Below are 18,020 nucleotides of genomic sequence, written 5' to 3'. Positions count from 1 at the left end.
AAGATACATATCTTTGTAAAAGTTAATCAAGTATAATATATAATATGAAACAATAATTGTGTAGTAAACTTACACTCGGTAGAACTGGTTGGTGGCGGCTCGTAACGGAGATTTTCGAACTAAATGTTGACATTGCATACCCAACATGGGTTGTGTTGTAGATTTTAAGATTACGTTTACATGAATAATTTACGTATTGTCTACCTAATGTTTATAGGGACTTTTTTTCATATAGATAATATAAACTGCGTAAAATATTATAAATTACATAGCACAGTGCAAAGACAAAAGATTAATTGTTAATTTAAATTAGTTGAAACTATTAAATAGCTGACATATCCGATCTTGATATTAATTGTGAAGATATATAATATTAAAAATTAAAAAGTTGATGTATACAGGTAACACAGAAAGAATAAGTAGCCTGACTTTCCGATCGTCGATAATGTCAATTTTTTTTGCATAACATCAAAGCTTGTGACGTTAATTTGCTGTTAATACACAAATATTATTCTTATCTAGGTTTACCTGGGAGGTCTTAACAATAATATAAAAATAACAAAATATAAAAATAAGACTTACGAAATGTAAAAAGAAATCGAGTCATAACGATTCATAGATTACCCGTTATCTACATAGATGATATATTATACATAATTAACGTTGTCTATGTGTAGATGTAGACTATTATATTTTATGTGTTAATGTTCAATCTTGTATTCAACACTCAGCCGACTTTTTACCAAGTCTTAGATCAAGAGTCGATATTCGAGCTTTCCGTAAGAATTCCCGTTCGACACCGCTAGATGGCACCCGAGAGACCGTTAGCCCCAAGTAAATGTTCGTAATTTAATATCTCGAAAGTTATGATTAATTGAACGAAACACATGAACATGGATAAATATTCTTCAATGTAATTTTACTATATTTGATTGAGTGGCGACCGATCAGCGCGTTACCGTTTTCGAGAATGGATCGCCACGTAATTAAACACAGTAAAATTACACTGAAAAGTACTCGCTTATGTTCAAGCGTTTCGTCCATTACGTCTTAGTTTTGGACATATTAATTGTTAAAGTTGAGCTTCGCTTGCCAGAAAGGGTTGAGTCTCGACTAAATGGTCGATAAATATTGATTGGAAATGGTTCATGTCTTGGGTCATGGGAGGCGACGTCAACTTTTAGTTCCAAAGTCTCCGCTACGAGCCGCCACTGTACTTACCGAGAATTTGAAGTAGTGGAAATTTAAAGAAATATGTAACAAGAATGTGTGCAAGTCAGTGTAATACCTAAGATAAAGTAACTTTAAGGCACTGCTCTCTGCTTTATACAATAATTGGATCATGGGGTTTTATTTCTACTCTAGAAAGATAGTATTTTCTGTTAATTTCGTGTTTCTTTTTAGTATGTAAGATTAAATAAGTAAGTACAAAGAAAAGATGGCGATAAACAGTATCTGTATTAAGCAATAAATTTCTTTTAAATTGAAAAATTTCAGGTTATGATATGATTCAACATTATGTCAGGCGTTCTTCTATTTTGTAAGTAGTATGACTCAAAGGCTGATCAGGCGCTCTTTACCCTTCTATTGAAACGTAGGCAAATCAGGCTGCAACCTCGGCAAAAATGATGTTAGCGAAACAGTTCAAAAAACAATGTAAAAGTTGAAGTCTCTACTTTTCGGTGATATTAAATTCATAATGTTACTATCGTATGTTTCTAAAATATATCGTATTAAATAAAAAAATGGCAACTGTTTAATTTTCAACCTCATTTTCAATTGAGTTTTACACTGAAGACTAATTTTTATAAAAAAATAAAAACACCGCAACTGGCGTGTATGTAAATTAAAATAGAAGACTCACACTCCCGAATGATATAAACGCCATTTATTTTTTATTATTTGCGGTTCAATAAAATTCGAAATAAAATTTTGATATCCGGCGAATCTTGATTCTAATTCATGTAGCACTATAAAAAAGATCAAACTTCATCTCCGAGATTATATCTAGTCACAGACCTTTTTATTTTCAAATAATGTATTTCGATAATATTATATATCGCCTAGAAAATATATCACTATATGTCAATTAATTCGATATATTTCTTCATTAAATTATTTATCGGTTATATTTATTATATAATATTCGCATACCCGCATCCATTAATGATGATGGAAATATCGATAGTAAAATCGTACAACACCTTGACTTTTGCTGCAATATATTCAAACAGTTGAAGTCGAAGAAACCGATGTTCGTTTAACAAACGCCGTGTAATCAATCAATTCGGACATGTCGGACGCCCGTTTATGGCGTTAAAAAATTTCCAAGTTATTCACCGGCATATTTAACGATGTTTTCCCGGGCGACAAAATTAATCGTGAGGTCCTTCGGGCCACGTCAGTTCCATATTGGAAGACAGAACCTCAAGGTATTTATGAATTTTATTTAGCTGATTTTTGATGCGCTACAAAAGATTTTTACCAAATTTGTTCTTACGAATCCTCATCCGATTCGCACATATACGTATGTACAATGTATTTATTTCTATGGGTTATATTATCAATTTTTGTAAAATCTTTTTATCGAAAAATTTTAAAGAGCGTGTGTATCATTGAGAAATGAGAAGAGAACTTTTTCGCGTTAACGTTTGCATTAAATACTTATTATTTTCCTCTTTTTATTAATCTTTCAAGCAGATTATTCTAATTAAAAATATCTATATAGAATGCTTTTACTGGCGACGCTGGAGAAATTAGTTGGACGCTGTCGCAATTGTTAAGAAATAGCACAAAATTGAACGTACTCGCGCTGTATGATTTAACGGCTGTTATTAAACCATTGCCTAATCAACATAGAATACGTAATTACTGTGATCAACCATTCATACCAACTGTAAGTTGTTTAACATTCATTATCTATGCGAAAAACTTCAATGTAATTTATAAATCGAGAATTTTAGAACTATTTTAGAACTGAAATTTAGAAAAAATAAGTAATAAATAAATTTACAAACTTATTATTTATTAAATTTATCTATATCTATTAAATTTATGAGAAACTAAAAAAATAGTATATTTATATATATTTCACTATATATATATATATATTTATATATATTTCACTACATTAAAATAATCACGAAATTAATTACGGAAAAATAGCTTCCTTTTCTTTATTAAATAAACAATAAATATCAATTTAAACAGCATTTAAAGGATGCTAACCGAAAGAAGTCTAGCTCGATAGAGGATAGTAGTTCAGTTATCACAATTAATAATGCAAAGAAAGTTGGCGATAGTAGTATTCTCAATTTCTTCAATCGTCAAGCAGATAATGGAAAGGTAAAGTATAAGCTTTAATTAATTTATTATTGAAGTATTTATTCGGTCATGTCGGAAATCATTTCTCCGATCACTAATTAATAATAATAATTATATTATTCGTTTGTTCATAATATTTTATAGATAATTCATTATTCGTTTGTTCATATAATTTTATTTATAGTTTTACCTGTAATTCCGAATATCTATCTAATGTACTTTCCCTTTTTTCTTCTCGGAAAGTTATACTTTAAACATGAAATTTTAATGTGAAATATAAAATAGTTTTTTTCTTTCTGTAGGGCGAAATAAAGGAAATTATGGAAGCTCTTTATCGTTTACCAATCGCCGAGGGAGTTCCGACGTTAAATAACTCATCGATGCCTAATGAAATCACAAAGGTAAGAAATAAATAAATCTCTAACGTTCGTAGCTTTGAAAAGTATGAGAATTTGGAAAATTATGAATTCTTCGTCTCACATAAAATATTTATTTAAAATATAATGGGAATTCGAGAAAGAGATAGGCTATGATTGATACTGTTACTTCATGCATTGCTAAATTAAAAAAAAAAAGAATAAAGAAAAGAACCTTCGCGTATATTCTCTAACGCGGAGGCACGGAAGCGCTTTCTTAACAAAATCTCCATCTCGAGGAGCAGGATCGATAGCCGGTGGAGTGGCGCTTAGAACCTGTTAGAAACTGTTCCTCTAAGTCTTAGTCAATCCTAGCTGGCTTAAGTCTACGGAGCACAACCGAATTCATAGCATAAGTGCCTGTCTCGCCTTCCTCAGGCGGGCAACGCGCGCAGCGGACTGCGTCCTCACGCGAGACTCCTGGATGAGATCGGTCCTAACGGCACGAGAACTCAGCAAAGGGATTGCGCCACGATCCGCAAGTGGTTACCCGACTTGACGTGTTCGCCGTTTCAAGGATACGTAAACTTTATTGCGACAACGGAAACCTCGAGGAGGCATCTTCCGATTGAGGATAACGGCAAGATCGGGAATTCAGTCCGCGACGCGAAAGAGAATAATTGTCGATCATTGCCGTCGACTTCGTTAAGCGACGACGGAAAGCCGACAAGATTGATCGGGAAGTTTAACAACACCGGAATAGTTTCAGACGCAAAAACACTTCGCAGGACGGAAACGTTGACTAGCCGACTGATGTCAGGAACGTTATTAAATAATAAACCGAAATGTCTGCGCGATATCTGTGGTCAAAGCGGAGGATTCTGCGGCTGGCTTCCCACTAGGACGTTCGTTAGCGCGACGAACGACTGGATTCCGATAAATCGCGAGGGAAATCGTTTTTGGGGACGATCGAGGATCGAGGATCTCCAGGATAATGCGATAATACCCGACGTTGTTAAGGGGGAAACTGGGACTCAGCGAACATGGTTCGGAGAGGAGTCCGTTTTATCAAATTCGCATGCCCAAATCCGATCGCGTTCGACGACTATTTTGGATTCCCATCACCGGGGAAATATTCCCGTTGTAAACGAAGCGCTCGCCGTTCCCGTTTACGACGCACCCCCCGCCAGGACGGTTCTCTTCACGTCGAAGGAGTTCTGCGACTCGAAGTCCAATATTCGGCGCAAGTTGGAGAAGATCTGCGCGGCGTTGAGCAGACTTCGCAAGAGGAAGGACAAAGACGACATCTGCGAGAAGAGGCAGAAGTCCTGCAGTACGGCGGAGGAAACGTGTCAGGAGAGGAGGGAAGCATGCGAAGGAAGGTCAACGGATTGCTCCGCGAGGTGCGAACAGGCGTGTGGAAAGCAAACAACGGTTCTTTGCAGCGGCGGAAAAAGTTCTTCTTGCGGCGTTAAAGATGACCGTGATGTCTGTGAGACCCGGAAAGAGAAGTGCAGTCAGAAGCGATCGTGGTGTAAGGGCAATAACAACTGTGGAGCAAAGGTGGATCCTTGCAAGAAGAAGGCTCCCTGCAACGACTCGAAGAAAGATACGTGCGGAAAGACCAAAGAAGAGAGATGCGGCAAGAGGGAGAATAGGCATACAATGTGCAAAGACAAGAAAAAGAAAGTCTGTTTTGATATAAAGAAAGCCCGGCCCCAGCCTAAGGAGGAAGAATGTCCGCCCGTAAAGAGAGCTCCGGGTTGCTCGGAAGACGAGCAGGATCAAGACTGTTGAAGCCCGATTTCATCGGCACACCTTACACAGTAAAAAAATTTGCGTTAATAACGGTCTATCGAAGTGTTTGCGTTGGTTTAACAAGATGGATGTTGATCCTCTAACGACAAGGTGAATTTTTCGATCGTATCGAGGCAAGTGAAGTTAGATCCGACTCTGTGCTCTGTTTTATTTATTCTTCACGTAATCCATGTATAAAATAGGTAAAAGAAGTAAATAATAATATGGAGCATTCCTTAAGGAGAGAAACAGCGCGTGCACGTGCTCGTTTATAAAATAAACGAGCTATGGGGTCGCATCCGACCCCAACCTTGCGGTTAGAGGATTAAAAACTGATATGTTAACAAAGTAAATGTTAATTTAATACGTATTTATGTGCTTTTTAACATATTTCCCGTGTTAAAGTGACACAAAAAATTCAGTGGACTGTTTTTAACATCAAATTTCTTACTATGTATAAATGTTTCGCAAGGAAGAAGGATATCTCTCGCCAGAATTACGGAACAATCTTAGATCTCACAAATACTTTGAAGTACATCGCTTGGACAAGGAATCTTATCTATCGCGCGACTTCGATATACAATTTCGATGCGTTTAATTTACCCGCCGATAATTAGGAAAACACGCCGCCTCTATAATCATGTCTGTAAAATAGAGCACATCTGTGTGAAATGTGATAAATTTTGTGGGCGATAGTAAACGTTGCAATGCACTTTCTATCTGCATTTTTTTCATTAGTAAGCGTAATCTCTTAGTGCCTTGATTAAGCAGGTGTGTCACGTTATATCATTGCTCGTTACAGTTACGACTGAAAACGGAAAGTTCCGACGGCAGGTTCCGAGAACGCGGAACGATCGGTGAAGTAAGTATTTCCGAGATACCGATTTTTCCTCTTGATTAGCGAGTTTAGCGTCCCATATTATACCGTTTCGAGCGTGAGAGCTGCAAAAGTAGAATAGTATCTCGCAAATCTCTCGTAATCCTCGCACACGGAGAAAAATATTTTGTCGGCACAGCAAATTGTCAGTTACTATGGTGATAACAAAATGATTTGTTTGAATTGCGAGAAGATTTGTCAAGGATATTAATTGCTATTTGTCGAATACATGGACAGCAAAATAATTTAGTTGCGCCAACTAAATTTCATGGTGTTTTACTCCAATAGCAAAATTTCTTCCATGTAACAGATCATTCTGTTGTCACCATGGCGACCGACAATTTGCCGCGCCAGGAAAATACTTTCCTCCGTGCGGTATAAAATTCACACGAACTTCGACGAAAATCGCGCGATTAAGTCGGACGAGCGAGAGCGGGAAATTTAGAGTNGAGTTCTCAAAAAAAAAAAAAAAAAAAAAAATTGGTCGCTGTGGCTCCACCTCCCTTCTGCCTCCTTTTTTCTTTTTTTTGCCATCGACTACCGACCCACCCGAACCGCTGAAAATCTCGCGAGCACAGCGCGGACGCCGAACGAGGCGGAAGGAAAAGAGACAAAAAGACGTCTCGTTCGCGACGGTAAATAACGAGTTACCGTAAATTCGATCACTCTGGTCGTCCTCTCTCCGCAGAGAAGAGAGGGCTCGAGCCCGCCGGCGAGATCTGCGGTAGAGTTATCCGTAAACGGGAGATCGATCGAACGCGGTGAGAGCGAAGCCAACAGGGGTCCTTTATACACGATCGCCTCGTCGCGTCGTCGTTACGACAGCCGTCAGCCCGAGGAACCTGGGTTATCGTGCGGCGACAGGTCGAGCAATGACAATTATTTCCCTCAAGGCGAGGATTTCGAGGACGAGATCGTTAGGGACGATCATCGGAACACGTCTGAGAGAACACGGGAGAAAGAGCCGCGGCAGTTCGACGACGAAAGCGACAATTTCGCGCCCACGTTGCTGATGCTCCGGAATGACGAAGGACGTGTCGGCGGGGATGCGTTGACGAGGTTCATCACGCACACGTACTCGTCGAGTGTGACGGAGGCCGGGCACGCGATGTCGAAGGGAGCTTTCGAGAAGGACGCCGTCGAGAAACTGCAGATTCTGATCGAAAAGGTGTCGGAGTTCAAGCGCCGGATTTTTCCTCCCGAAAGCAACGCGAACACCGGACGACGATCGGACAAAAGGAAGAAGGAGATTGGAAACGGGAACAAGGACGCCAATGAATCGATGAATCGGCCCGATTTCATCGATCGAAAGATTCTCACGTCGGCGTCGCAGGCTGGATCAGAAGATTGGCCGATATAGTCGTGAAACTCGTTCACGTCGACGTTAATTGCTACCGTTATTTTCGCAACAAAAGTTCCTTACGCTCGAAAAGGATACGAGCCGCCTGTGCTGTCGTTTCGGTAATCTCTTCAAAGGAGGGAGGTGGACCGGGCAGAGGCGGGACTATCGCGAGAACAGTGATGAAGTGACGGAAAGATCCTCGTGATTTAATGCATAACAACTAGCAGGCAATCGGTGGCACCGGACTGCGGCTGGGCGAGTCAGATTGCGGCGAGGGTCCACCGGTTCGACCGACGAAGAATCCGTGCGACCCACCTAAGGGCCCCTGTCGGCCGAGCGATCCACCGGGTTATCCCGCTTCGAAACCGCAGAGAAAACCCAAGAGAAAACCATTCTGCGTTAAATGCCCGCCCAAGAAACCGTGCAAGAATAATTCTTGTTAAATCGCGTCAGTGAGATAGACAGAGCGATTAAGAAAGAAAGAGAGAGAGAGAGAGAGACAGAGGGTACGTGGAGGCATCGGCGGCAATCGCAAATTGATCAGGTGGAAAAACTGAGAGTTAGAGATATTTCTAAGAAAATGTAGCTATATCTTCCTTCTCACGTCTTTCTCTAAACCGCAGGCTATTCGTCGAGCGAAATACAGTCAAGTCGATGCACTGTCCGAGAGTCCACTGAGAACGCCTGTCGGGATGTTGGAGGAGTATCTCGGGTCAAAAATAAAACATGGCGCGAGGTCTGTTTCTGAGATTGGAGAATCTGGTATAGTTCAGTGGAATCGAAACCCGTTGATGTCCAGCCAAAAAGGATCGGATTGCAGGAGATATTTCTCTTCCTTCAAGAACAAGCCTCTAATGAGCAAATTATCAAGTCGAGCTGGCGAAGAACCGAAAAAATATTTTTCCAAAAATTCCGTTGCAATGAACTATGAACGACCGTTTAATGTACCATCGGCAGAATCGCCTCCTTGCAGTCCGATGTCAGCTCAAGTACTTTCCTGTCGATTGAAATACAGAGTACCTCGTCTACGCTCCATTCGGAATATGCAATACGGGCGCAATCTGTTGCATTTAAAAAACGAAAATTCTAAACACGAAACTTCTTCCTGGCCTCCACCTAGTCCTTCTTTGACCCCATCGTATTCCGAAACTGGCCGACAGATGAAACTTAAACGTAAAACATGCAAGATCTACGCTCACCGCGGCCCTCGTTACTCGATTCCACTGCGAAGAGCTCATCGGCGAGGGTTTCACATCAGCACGATGCCTTTCGACAAGTCTAATTCCGACAAAACGGGTTGCCGGAAATTGAGGGATATCTGCGAAATAGAGAAGGATAAAGATTGCGGCAAACCCTGTAAGAAAAAGGACGCTTGTCTCCGGGAGAAGGTCAGGTGCGAGGAGAAACCGCAAGACAAGAAGGTGGAAATGCCGGAGGAGAAGAAATGCAAGGACACTTGTCTGCCGAGGAGCAAATGCGATCACCCCAAAATCGATGCGCCGTTCAAGATGACGTACGAGAAGGTGAAGTGCCCGCCGTCGAAATTCGCGAAGCCCGGCTCGTGCCCGCTCATGCCGGACGACATCAAGAAGGGCGCCATCAAGTCACCCATAGAGAAATTTTTCAACAAGAAAAAGAAGAAAATTTGCATACCCCCACCGTTGCCGAAACCGCCATGCGCACCGATCCTTCTCTGTCCTTGTCCGCCGCCGGTTAAAATGCATCCCGGAATGTGCCCGTGTTACGAGCAGAAAACTGAGATCAAGCCGATCATGTTGCCGCCGTGTCCCCCGAAGAAACCGTACCCTTGTCCCACAGGGGTGCACTATTGTCCCCCGAAAAAGTGCAAGAGGTTAACCTGCGAGACCGAGCAACCGGAACAATCGCCGAAATCTTAAAGGCTCACCGCGCAAGTGATTGACGCGATATGCGGTGTCCTGAGTCGAAATTTTTCATTCTATATCAAATCTCTTCAAGTGGAGAAAACCACAATAACTTCCTTATTTGTAGAACGAAAGGAGCATAATAGAAGACCCTTGGATAATTATGGTAGAACTAAGTTAGACTTGAAGTAGGGCTGAAATTTGGACTCGGCGTTGGTCGCTGTTTTTCGGACGGAAGCATCCGCGTCGATCGTGTTCTCATACGCGTTAGGTGACTGTGTCTTCTTTCTCTTTCGTGAGAAATAAACGTCGACACCGAAAGCGGGGATAGATGCGCGAGGGGGAATGGCAGTGATTCCTGCGAGATCTATGAAATTGGAGGTTCGGTCTCCTGGATCGATAATTGTCAATAATTTGAGGCTGATTCGTTCACCGTCCGTCAGCTCTGCGATCGATGGGGCAGCAAGTTTATCGTCCGACAGTCCCGCTTTGTCCGTCCGAACTATTTTTGTCGAAAAAAAAAAGAAAAAACAGGAAAGGTAGAAAGAGAAAACGCACCGTTGATCGCGAGAGTTTAAGTGCAAGGTGAACAAACCGGCTGTCGATGGATGTTGCTTGTCGCGTGACTAACGGATTATTTATTCTGAAATTACGCATCGTTGAGATGCATCTAAGCGCGCCTCGCGTTGCATTAGAGCCGTGTGAAAAAGTGTTACGTTAAAGACTACATTATTATAAATCACACCGATAATGGATAAACTTGACCAAAGTTTCAACGAAAATAATATTTAATTATTTCAATTCCATCCCTTTCTCGTAACTTCGAATATGAACTTTGTCAGTCATGCGCCATCCGACATACATTTTATTAATTTTTATAAGAAAAAACTCAAGTCTAAATTCGAATAGATCTCGCAGACGAGTGTACGAAATAAAAGAAACACACTCTGCTCTCTTTACGCGCATTCTGTACGCTGAAGACCTTCGCGAGGCTTTAGCAGAGAAACGGACACAATTCATCGAAATAAATGATTCAAGGATTTTTAATTATCGATTCACACATTTGGAGAATCCAATGCGCTCGCGGATTACATCTATGAACGTTTCTAACGTTTTCAAAACATCTAACCAGAATTAACCAGAAATTTCCAACGTTTATTAAAAAATATTTCCTTGGCGAATATAACGATAATAAAATTAAAACAAATTTATGCAGATCCGTATCATAGTTTGTACGTCATATATGAAGTATGATGAAGAAAACTTTAACCGAGCTGTTAGGCCGATCCTACATCATCAATATCATGTAAATAAAATTTTGTCTATCGATTGCTCTTGGACTTCATTTACACGCACGATGTGACCGAAAAAAAGCCGCATAAGGGAAAATAATTTCGCTGGCACAGCAAATTTCTTAGTTATTACGCGGACAGTAAAAAGATTCGTTGTACGGAAAAAAATCATTTTGCTGTTGCAACAAAACGTTTAGTTGGCATAACCAAATTATTTTGCTGTGCGTGTATTTCCAGCAAATAACAATTAATATTCTCAACAAATCTTTTTGCTATCCGTATAGTAACCGAGAAATTTGCTGTGCCGGCAAAATATTTTTTTCCCGTGCCCTTATGTCTTCCCTGGGAATTGAATCGAACGGATTGGACGCGTATTCCCGATTCGAGCTCGAGTTTCGCAAGCTCTGTTCAGCGACAGGTCGTATCCATCGCTGCGACGCGTCCGGATAGGAAGTACGTGGGGGCGGAAGAGGGCGACGGCCAGGGGGTTGTAAATAGGAAATCGATTTCTACCGCTGGAGATCGGTTCCATCGTTTGATTCGATCCAGTGTGTACCGTCTGTGTACGCGATAATAATTGTGGCTGTACGTGCCACGCCGCCTCCGCCCGTAACTGTTTCAACGAGTAAGCGACGCGTGCGAATGTGTGTGCGCGAGCGAGCGAGCGCACGCGCGCGCGGGTAAACGCGCGCCACGAAATCGGCATTAAAAGCGCTTCGTTACAATAATATCGACATTTATATACGACGGGGGTTCGGCACGGAGGAAGTTCGACCGGGCGAGGCGGTCGACAGGAGGAAGGACGACGGTTCTTATCATTTTATTATTGGGGTGGGCCACCCTCGTTCCCGGAACGACGTTTTACTTTTACCTCCCATTGTCTGTCCCTCGAGCCGGCCTTGATGCCCTCTTAAAGGCTTAAGCGTCGTTTTCCCAGCGCTCAATAGGACAACCTAGCCCATCTACGATGCTTCCTGATTATTAAAACGGCAACGACGAGTTTGTCCTTCGACGTGCGAGCGAGTGTCACGCTTCGTCTCCTCGAAAGTCCCTCATGAAGGTAAGAGCTCCACCGACTGACAGAAAAGCTGGACGGGAAAACTCGTTCTTACTGAGAACTTCATTTCAAAGATTGATAACGTACGGGGCGTTATCTCTAGGTCGAGGGGGGGATTATTTTAGCGGCAAGCTATCAGAATTACACGGAAGAATAGTGCTGGATTCAAGTAAATCATAATTGCCCCAATATTTCTTAGCAAATTTTTACTTGAGTCAAGTAATATGATTCGAGTAAGATTTACTTAATCTAAATAAGAAGTTGCTGAGGAGTATTGGAGTAATTGTTTACTTGAATCAAGCGCTCTGCTTCCGTGTAGTTAAAAGTGAGAAATGAAGATTACTCATTAAGAATGAGAGATTTGAAGAGAAATATTCAATATATAAATTCGTATGTACCGTCGCGTCTGAATCCGGGCGATAATCCAAGCGGTTTCGGCCGGAATCGCTCCCGATGAGAGAGTTATCTCACGCTCACGCGGAAACTTCTCTCCTACGGCGTTCGCCTCTCGCGCCAGGCCAGGTTTCACCGGTGCAAGATATCGCGAGCATTATCGCGGGCGTTCACCGTGATTGGTCGGATTCGAGGGTATCGTCTCTTTTTCCACCCTCTCGCTCGACCAATAAGTGACGTTTCCAGCCGAGAAAGGGTGCGGAGGGTAGGGAGCCCGAAAGGGGGTGGCAATTCGGCGAGAGAGACGAGACGTGCAATGTTCCGAGGGGGCTGCAGGAGGACGGTGCAGAGGAGGTAGAGAAGCAAGGGGGGAGGAGGCGAACGACGAGGACGAGGAGGAGTAGGGTGAGGAGGAAGAGGAAGAGGAGGAGGTGGTGGAAGAGAGAGGGGGGGAGAAAACTCTCCGCGTGGAAGAGAGCCGAGCGGGTCGGGCTTCTCGGTGGAAACAAGCGGGATGGATAAACTTCGGAGCGACTGTCCCCGAGGCTGATGCATAATTCAGGAATCGTCACCGGCGAGGATATTGCCAATTTGGCGTCGATGAAAATACGATCGGATTTGTGTCGGCTACCGCCCAGAATGGGGCTCGCTTCGCTCGCTCGCTCTCTCGCACGGCCCGACGTATACATCCAGTGAATTTAACACCTTCGCCCGACCGACCGACCACCCACCCTGCCGTGCGTAATTGCATCGCGACCAATCCGCGGGTGTACACACGATCGCCTCTCTAATTGCGTTCGCCGTTTTCACGCCGTTTCCGATACGGACGGAGTTAAGAGTTCTGTGACATCGCCGGACAAATTACGGCCGGCAGCTTCGTGCGCCGCTTTATCGTCTCGCGTCGCGCAGCGGGCGTAACGAGCGCTGTGTGAAACGCGACGAGATAATCTGGGGGCGAGGTTGGAGGAACGCTAATTTTTGCCCGAGCTCGATCTGATTGCGAACGTCACGCGGTTCCGAGATGTCGCGAGGCCGAATGTCCGCGAGCAACGTCGGCCGAACGCGATGGTGTTCGCTAAGAGTGAGATTTCCTCGATATGTAGCTCAAAGTAAAAATAGTGGTCGCACCGACACGAAAATCAATATTTGCCATAACTCAGCCCCTTCGTGCCCGGCCGTGGAAAATTTGAACGCGCCGATCGGGCTAAGTACGATTCCCTTTTAAATTTATAAGCCCGTCCGCGTGGAATATCCTGCATTTTCGAAACGGCCACGGTGCCGCACTGATACTGATTGATGGAAGATTATCGGTTTTTCATGGTTTTCACCGCAAGAATTTTCGAGGGCGGTAGCCGGGGAAAGCTGTGTAACGGAGGATCGTCCAACGTTCGACGGATGTGGGGACAACGGGCGCCATGAAATATTTATCGGTAGGGGAAAAGCCGAGAGAGAGACATATATTCTGTATAGGCACGTCGAGGCACGGTGAAAAGAATACATCCCGGATCGATTCAATTTGTCAACGCGTCGCTAATTGCGTTATTATGCCACTCCTTTGTGCGCTGAAACGCCTCGATCATCAATAATCTAGAAAAACCTGGAGTTGATAGCGATGAATTGGCGCGCGAGAACGGATGACTCAAACGGATTACGAGAAGATTACGATTTCTTGACGACGTAGCTCGGATTAATGAACAGAACGTAAGCAAGTTTTTCGGTAATGATAACTGTGTCGTTGGACGAAATGGAATGTCATATTTTCCACGTTTTAGAAAGCAAAAGGATTCTTGAAAGCTCACTATTAGCTATTGATGCATAAAGTAAAGGGGATTGTTCATTTGAAAAAAACACGACCGTGTGTGAGAAACGTAAAAATAAGGTCCTGGAAATTTACGTATTCTAATTTACGTATTCTCTTGACTATTCGCTGTGAACTGTCTTTGTTTAATGACGTCAGAAGCGAGAAAACGCATGCCAAGATTTGTTGCTTTACGCTTTCAAATGAAAAGATATATCCATAAAATGGCATTTGTGACTGATTCAGCACACTTGTAAAATTGAACGCTTTTCTTTTATTCGAGCAATCAATAAAGAGCAGCAAAATTAACTTGACACGGAACCTTCCTTTTTAACTTTTCTTCTTTTCTCATAATTTTGTCAATGTTAATTTTACGATTATTAATTTTTCGAATATTTATTTTAAATATACAAAGAATTATTTATCGTTTGCGATTTATTATAGTTTTTAGTTTATTGGCACTTCTACTCGTGTCAAGTAATAATGTTGAGAACCTCGCATTTAAGAAATTCCTCATCGAGAAAAAATTAATGACGGGAGAAGAGCCAAACTGGAAGAAATGTGGCAGTCTTGCAAATTTATTCTTCGGACAGACGAAGGGCCCGGTGACTTGGCCACTGGGTACCAGAAGGCGGGAAGAGTCGTAGATTTATGATACCGGATGCGCAAATACGGTGAAACTTCCCCGTATCCGGAGTGACGAAAACTTTTGTCGGTATACGCCTGGCGCCTTTCTTTTTTTATATTTTTTTTCCTTTAATCCGCGGCCGCGCCAAGGACGTGACGCACCTTTTCGTTCGTTAATTTTGCACACGAGCTGACGAAAACTTTTTCAAGTATATGTCATACGGTACAAAGAATACCATACATACATGTATGACGAAGCAACATTATGTACTCTAATTTAAATTTATAAGAAGAAATTCTTGAAATATTCTTTCCATTTCCAATACTATTGAAAAAAGACCTATACAAATAATTAGTTTTTTTATCACATATTTTCATTATTTATTTATTATTTTTTATTTATCTTAGAAACGTTTCTACCTTTAACGGATTAAAGATGGTGTAGTTTTACGTATGGACGTACATCTTCCGAGATTTACAGACTCCGTTTTACGTCCAACTTTTCACTTTTCCAGTAATGATCGGCCACTCTAACTCGTGTCCCAAATGACTCTGAAAATTCGAGTTGTTCAAGTTGTCAAAGTTCTTGCGTCGGTCCGATTTACACGGGAGGATCCACGGAAGGGAATTTCAAGCGAGGAAAGAGTCCCGCTATCGGACTGAGGTTAAATTAGATTTCGTACTTCCGGAACGTTGCAAGAACCTTAAAAGAGGAGGTAAGCGCGGGCAAACGTCCCCCTTTCCTGTGCCTCTCGACGGTCTCGTTCGTTTGTTTCTTATTTGTTTCCCGTGGTCCTGTAGTCGAATCCGCTAACTTGTTTGTTCGAAGGCTTTGCTAGCTTTATGTAATGTTTTCTCTACGACTTCGTAGATTTACGATTGAGCGGCGAAAGCGTAGACTCGCGTCGAAAACCGAGAAAATATCGCTTCACTTGTGACATTTAACGTTGTCGTAATTTTTATTTATATTATTATTTACAAATATAAATTACTATTTCCGTATTTCCTAAACGCAATTAAAAGCGTTTAAAAATATTTTTCGATTCGGAAATTTTATATATTTTACAGAAAATCCATCTCCATTTTATTTCTCTCGACAAACCCGTGCCCAGACGATCGTATAATTGTAACTCAAATAAACTGTACAATTTTTACTTTTAATCACGACGATACGATATATAAGTGCATGACGATCGATTTCCCGCTGAAGCGACACATGCGGCCCTCCGCGCTCTTTTCTGATGAATACGATTGCGAAGTGTACTTCTCCAGAAATAGCGGCCGAAGGGTTTAGCACTCTTGAAACGTAGCCAGAAGAGTGTCGATTTCGCGTGGTTCGTGGGACCGAGCTTTCGAGTACTTCGCTACGTGGCTGGAACGAAGAAAGGGTGCGCTCGCGAAGAAAATTTTAAGGACTCGATTCGCCTTACACTCTCGGCTCGGAGCGAAGGCGAGAGGCTACCGAAAAAGAACTGTACGTATAGTCGTCGATAACAATAGGCGACGCACATTCTTTACGGTAAAACAGCAATATATTCGCTACGATAAGATTACGCTATTATAACGCGCAGATATACATATATCGCGCAACAATATTTCATGTAATAGTAACAATCTACAAATAAAGATATTCATCTATCATAAATTGTCGTCTCTCCTATAATTTATCCGACAATAAATTGTAAGAAGAGAGAAGGAAAAGAGAGAGAGACGACGATACCCGCGATATTTCCTACTCAAACTCATCCGTCTCTCGGGATTATCCGTGACGTCTAAGCTTTCGCTAACGTGTGCGTTAGATCGTACAGTGCACCGATCGCGCCCGCCGCTTCATTGGCTCACTATTAACCCCTTGATATTTAACCCCGTAATTACTGCAATGTCGCCCTCATGCCGCTCCCCGGCGATCCCATGTGTAAACACGTGATGTGCACTCAATGTGCGTGGAAAACAGAGCCAAGCAGGAGGAAATTCTTTCCTAGATATTACGTCATCATCGTGTAATCTTTAAGTCATATATAAATTATGAAAAATATAAACGCGACACGTCAAGCTTATTAGATTTATTTTGCATCGATTCATTCTAAAGTAGACAGTACTTTTGTAAATTGATATGAGTGATCTTCACGGAAATAACAATAATTCAATCTTGACTCTAATTATAACTTATGGGCAATATAATTTATAGCATTAAAATCCTACATGTGCTATACGATAAAAACATTTTGTACTTGTGTTGAAATCAGTAAAAATTTTTGCGTCGAATTTTTACATACCCATGTGTTAATTTCACATATTGCGTTTATGTTATCTCAATATTTTGTATTGAGTCAATATTCAACATGTACAAATGTTAAAATAACACTTGTAAATATTAAAATAACACATTTTATATTTTAACGTCGATTAACATATTACAGATATTATCATTTTGTGTTAATTTTTGACACAATATTTGTTATTTTTCAACATATTTATTTTGTGTTAAATTAATACAAAAATTTGTGGACATGTGAGATGTATTAAATTTAGCACAAAATTGCTTACTGTGTATTGGCGTTTGAAATTAATTTGTAGATTACTCCATCCTTCATAATATCCGCTTGATGTGCCATTCGTGAACACTTTACCGTTCGCAATACCGTACCTCGTTGAGACAAAATTGTAGGCGCAACGCGAAACGCGCGGGCCGTTTAGCAGTAATTACGACATCAGCTTCTCCTTTATCACGATCTCACCTCACTTACGAATCCAGCGAGTCAGTTTCGAGCGTTACGAGTGTTGATTCGAGCGAAAGTTCGCGTCGTCTGGCAAAACGGGCGACATGTGGAAAGATCGAAGTTGGCGGATACGCGTTATGACACCAGTCCGACCCGGCGGATTCACTCGCAACCCCTCCGCTGGGGGTTATCTCGCAACGTGATTTCTTGATTAGCAGTGGGTCGACTGGTTGCGGTTAACCGTTGTTAGGTTGTCGCCCGATTGGTATGCATGGGCTGGGATTCGTGCCCACCGTACCAGCCCCCGAGCCCACCTAATCTTCTCCTACGCCATCGGCGGAGCCGCGAAGCCAACCGAGGAAAAGCGGAAGCAGCTGAATTTACGACGTCGACTTCGGGGACTCAAGTTTTTGTCGGCGGGAATTAAAGTTGCTTCCGTGTAATTTATTACACGGGATCTTTTACTGCGGAACACGCGCGTTCGCGTTACAGGTACGCGCCCGACTGCGTAAACAGGCGTGCTTACGACGCTGTCATGAAGTGTTATTAATTCC

General features: G+C 42.1%; 2 protein-coding genes across 2 annotated transcripts; both read left to right on the top strand.

Annotated features, from left to right (window-relative positions):
* Nucleotides 1-2,354: 2,354 nt before the first annotated feature.
* LOC106745481 lies at nucleotides 2,355-8,139 on the top strand. Its single transcript, XM_014621118.1, has 8 exons — nucleotides 2,355-2,432; nucleotides 2,729-2,896; nucleotides 3,211-3,345; nucleotides 3,627-3,725; nucleotides 4,119-5,426; nucleotides 6,280-6,339; nucleotides 7,043-7,522; nucleotides 7,924-8,139. The coding sequence occupies exons 1-8, from the start codon at nucleotides 2,355-2,357 to the stop codon at nucleotides 8,137-8,139; spliced, it is 2,544 nt and encodes an 847-aa protein (XP_014476604.1).
* Nucleotides 8,140-8,958: 819 nt separating this feature from the next.
* Nucleotides 8,959-9,594, top strand: LOC106745480 (proline-rich protein 4-like). Its single transcript, XM_014621117.1, has one exon. It carries the CDS (start codon nucleotides 8,959-8,961, stop codon nucleotides 9,592-9,594), a length of 636 nt encoding a protein of 211 aa, XP_014476603.1.
* Nucleotides 9,595-18,020: the final 8,426 nt, after the last annotated feature.

The sequence above is a fragment of the Dinoponera quadriceps genome, unplaced genomic scaffold, assembly GCF_001313825.1.
Source record: "Dinoponera quadriceps isolate SergipeBrazil2010 unplaced genomic scaffold, ASM131382v1 scaffold1769, whole genome shotgun sequence".
In the NCBI taxonomy this organism is placed as follows: Eukaryota; Metazoa; Arthropoda; class Insecta; order Hymenoptera; family Formicidae; genus Dinoponera; species Dinoponera quadriceps.
This window is presented reverse-complemented; position numbering and strand designations above follow the sequence as displayed.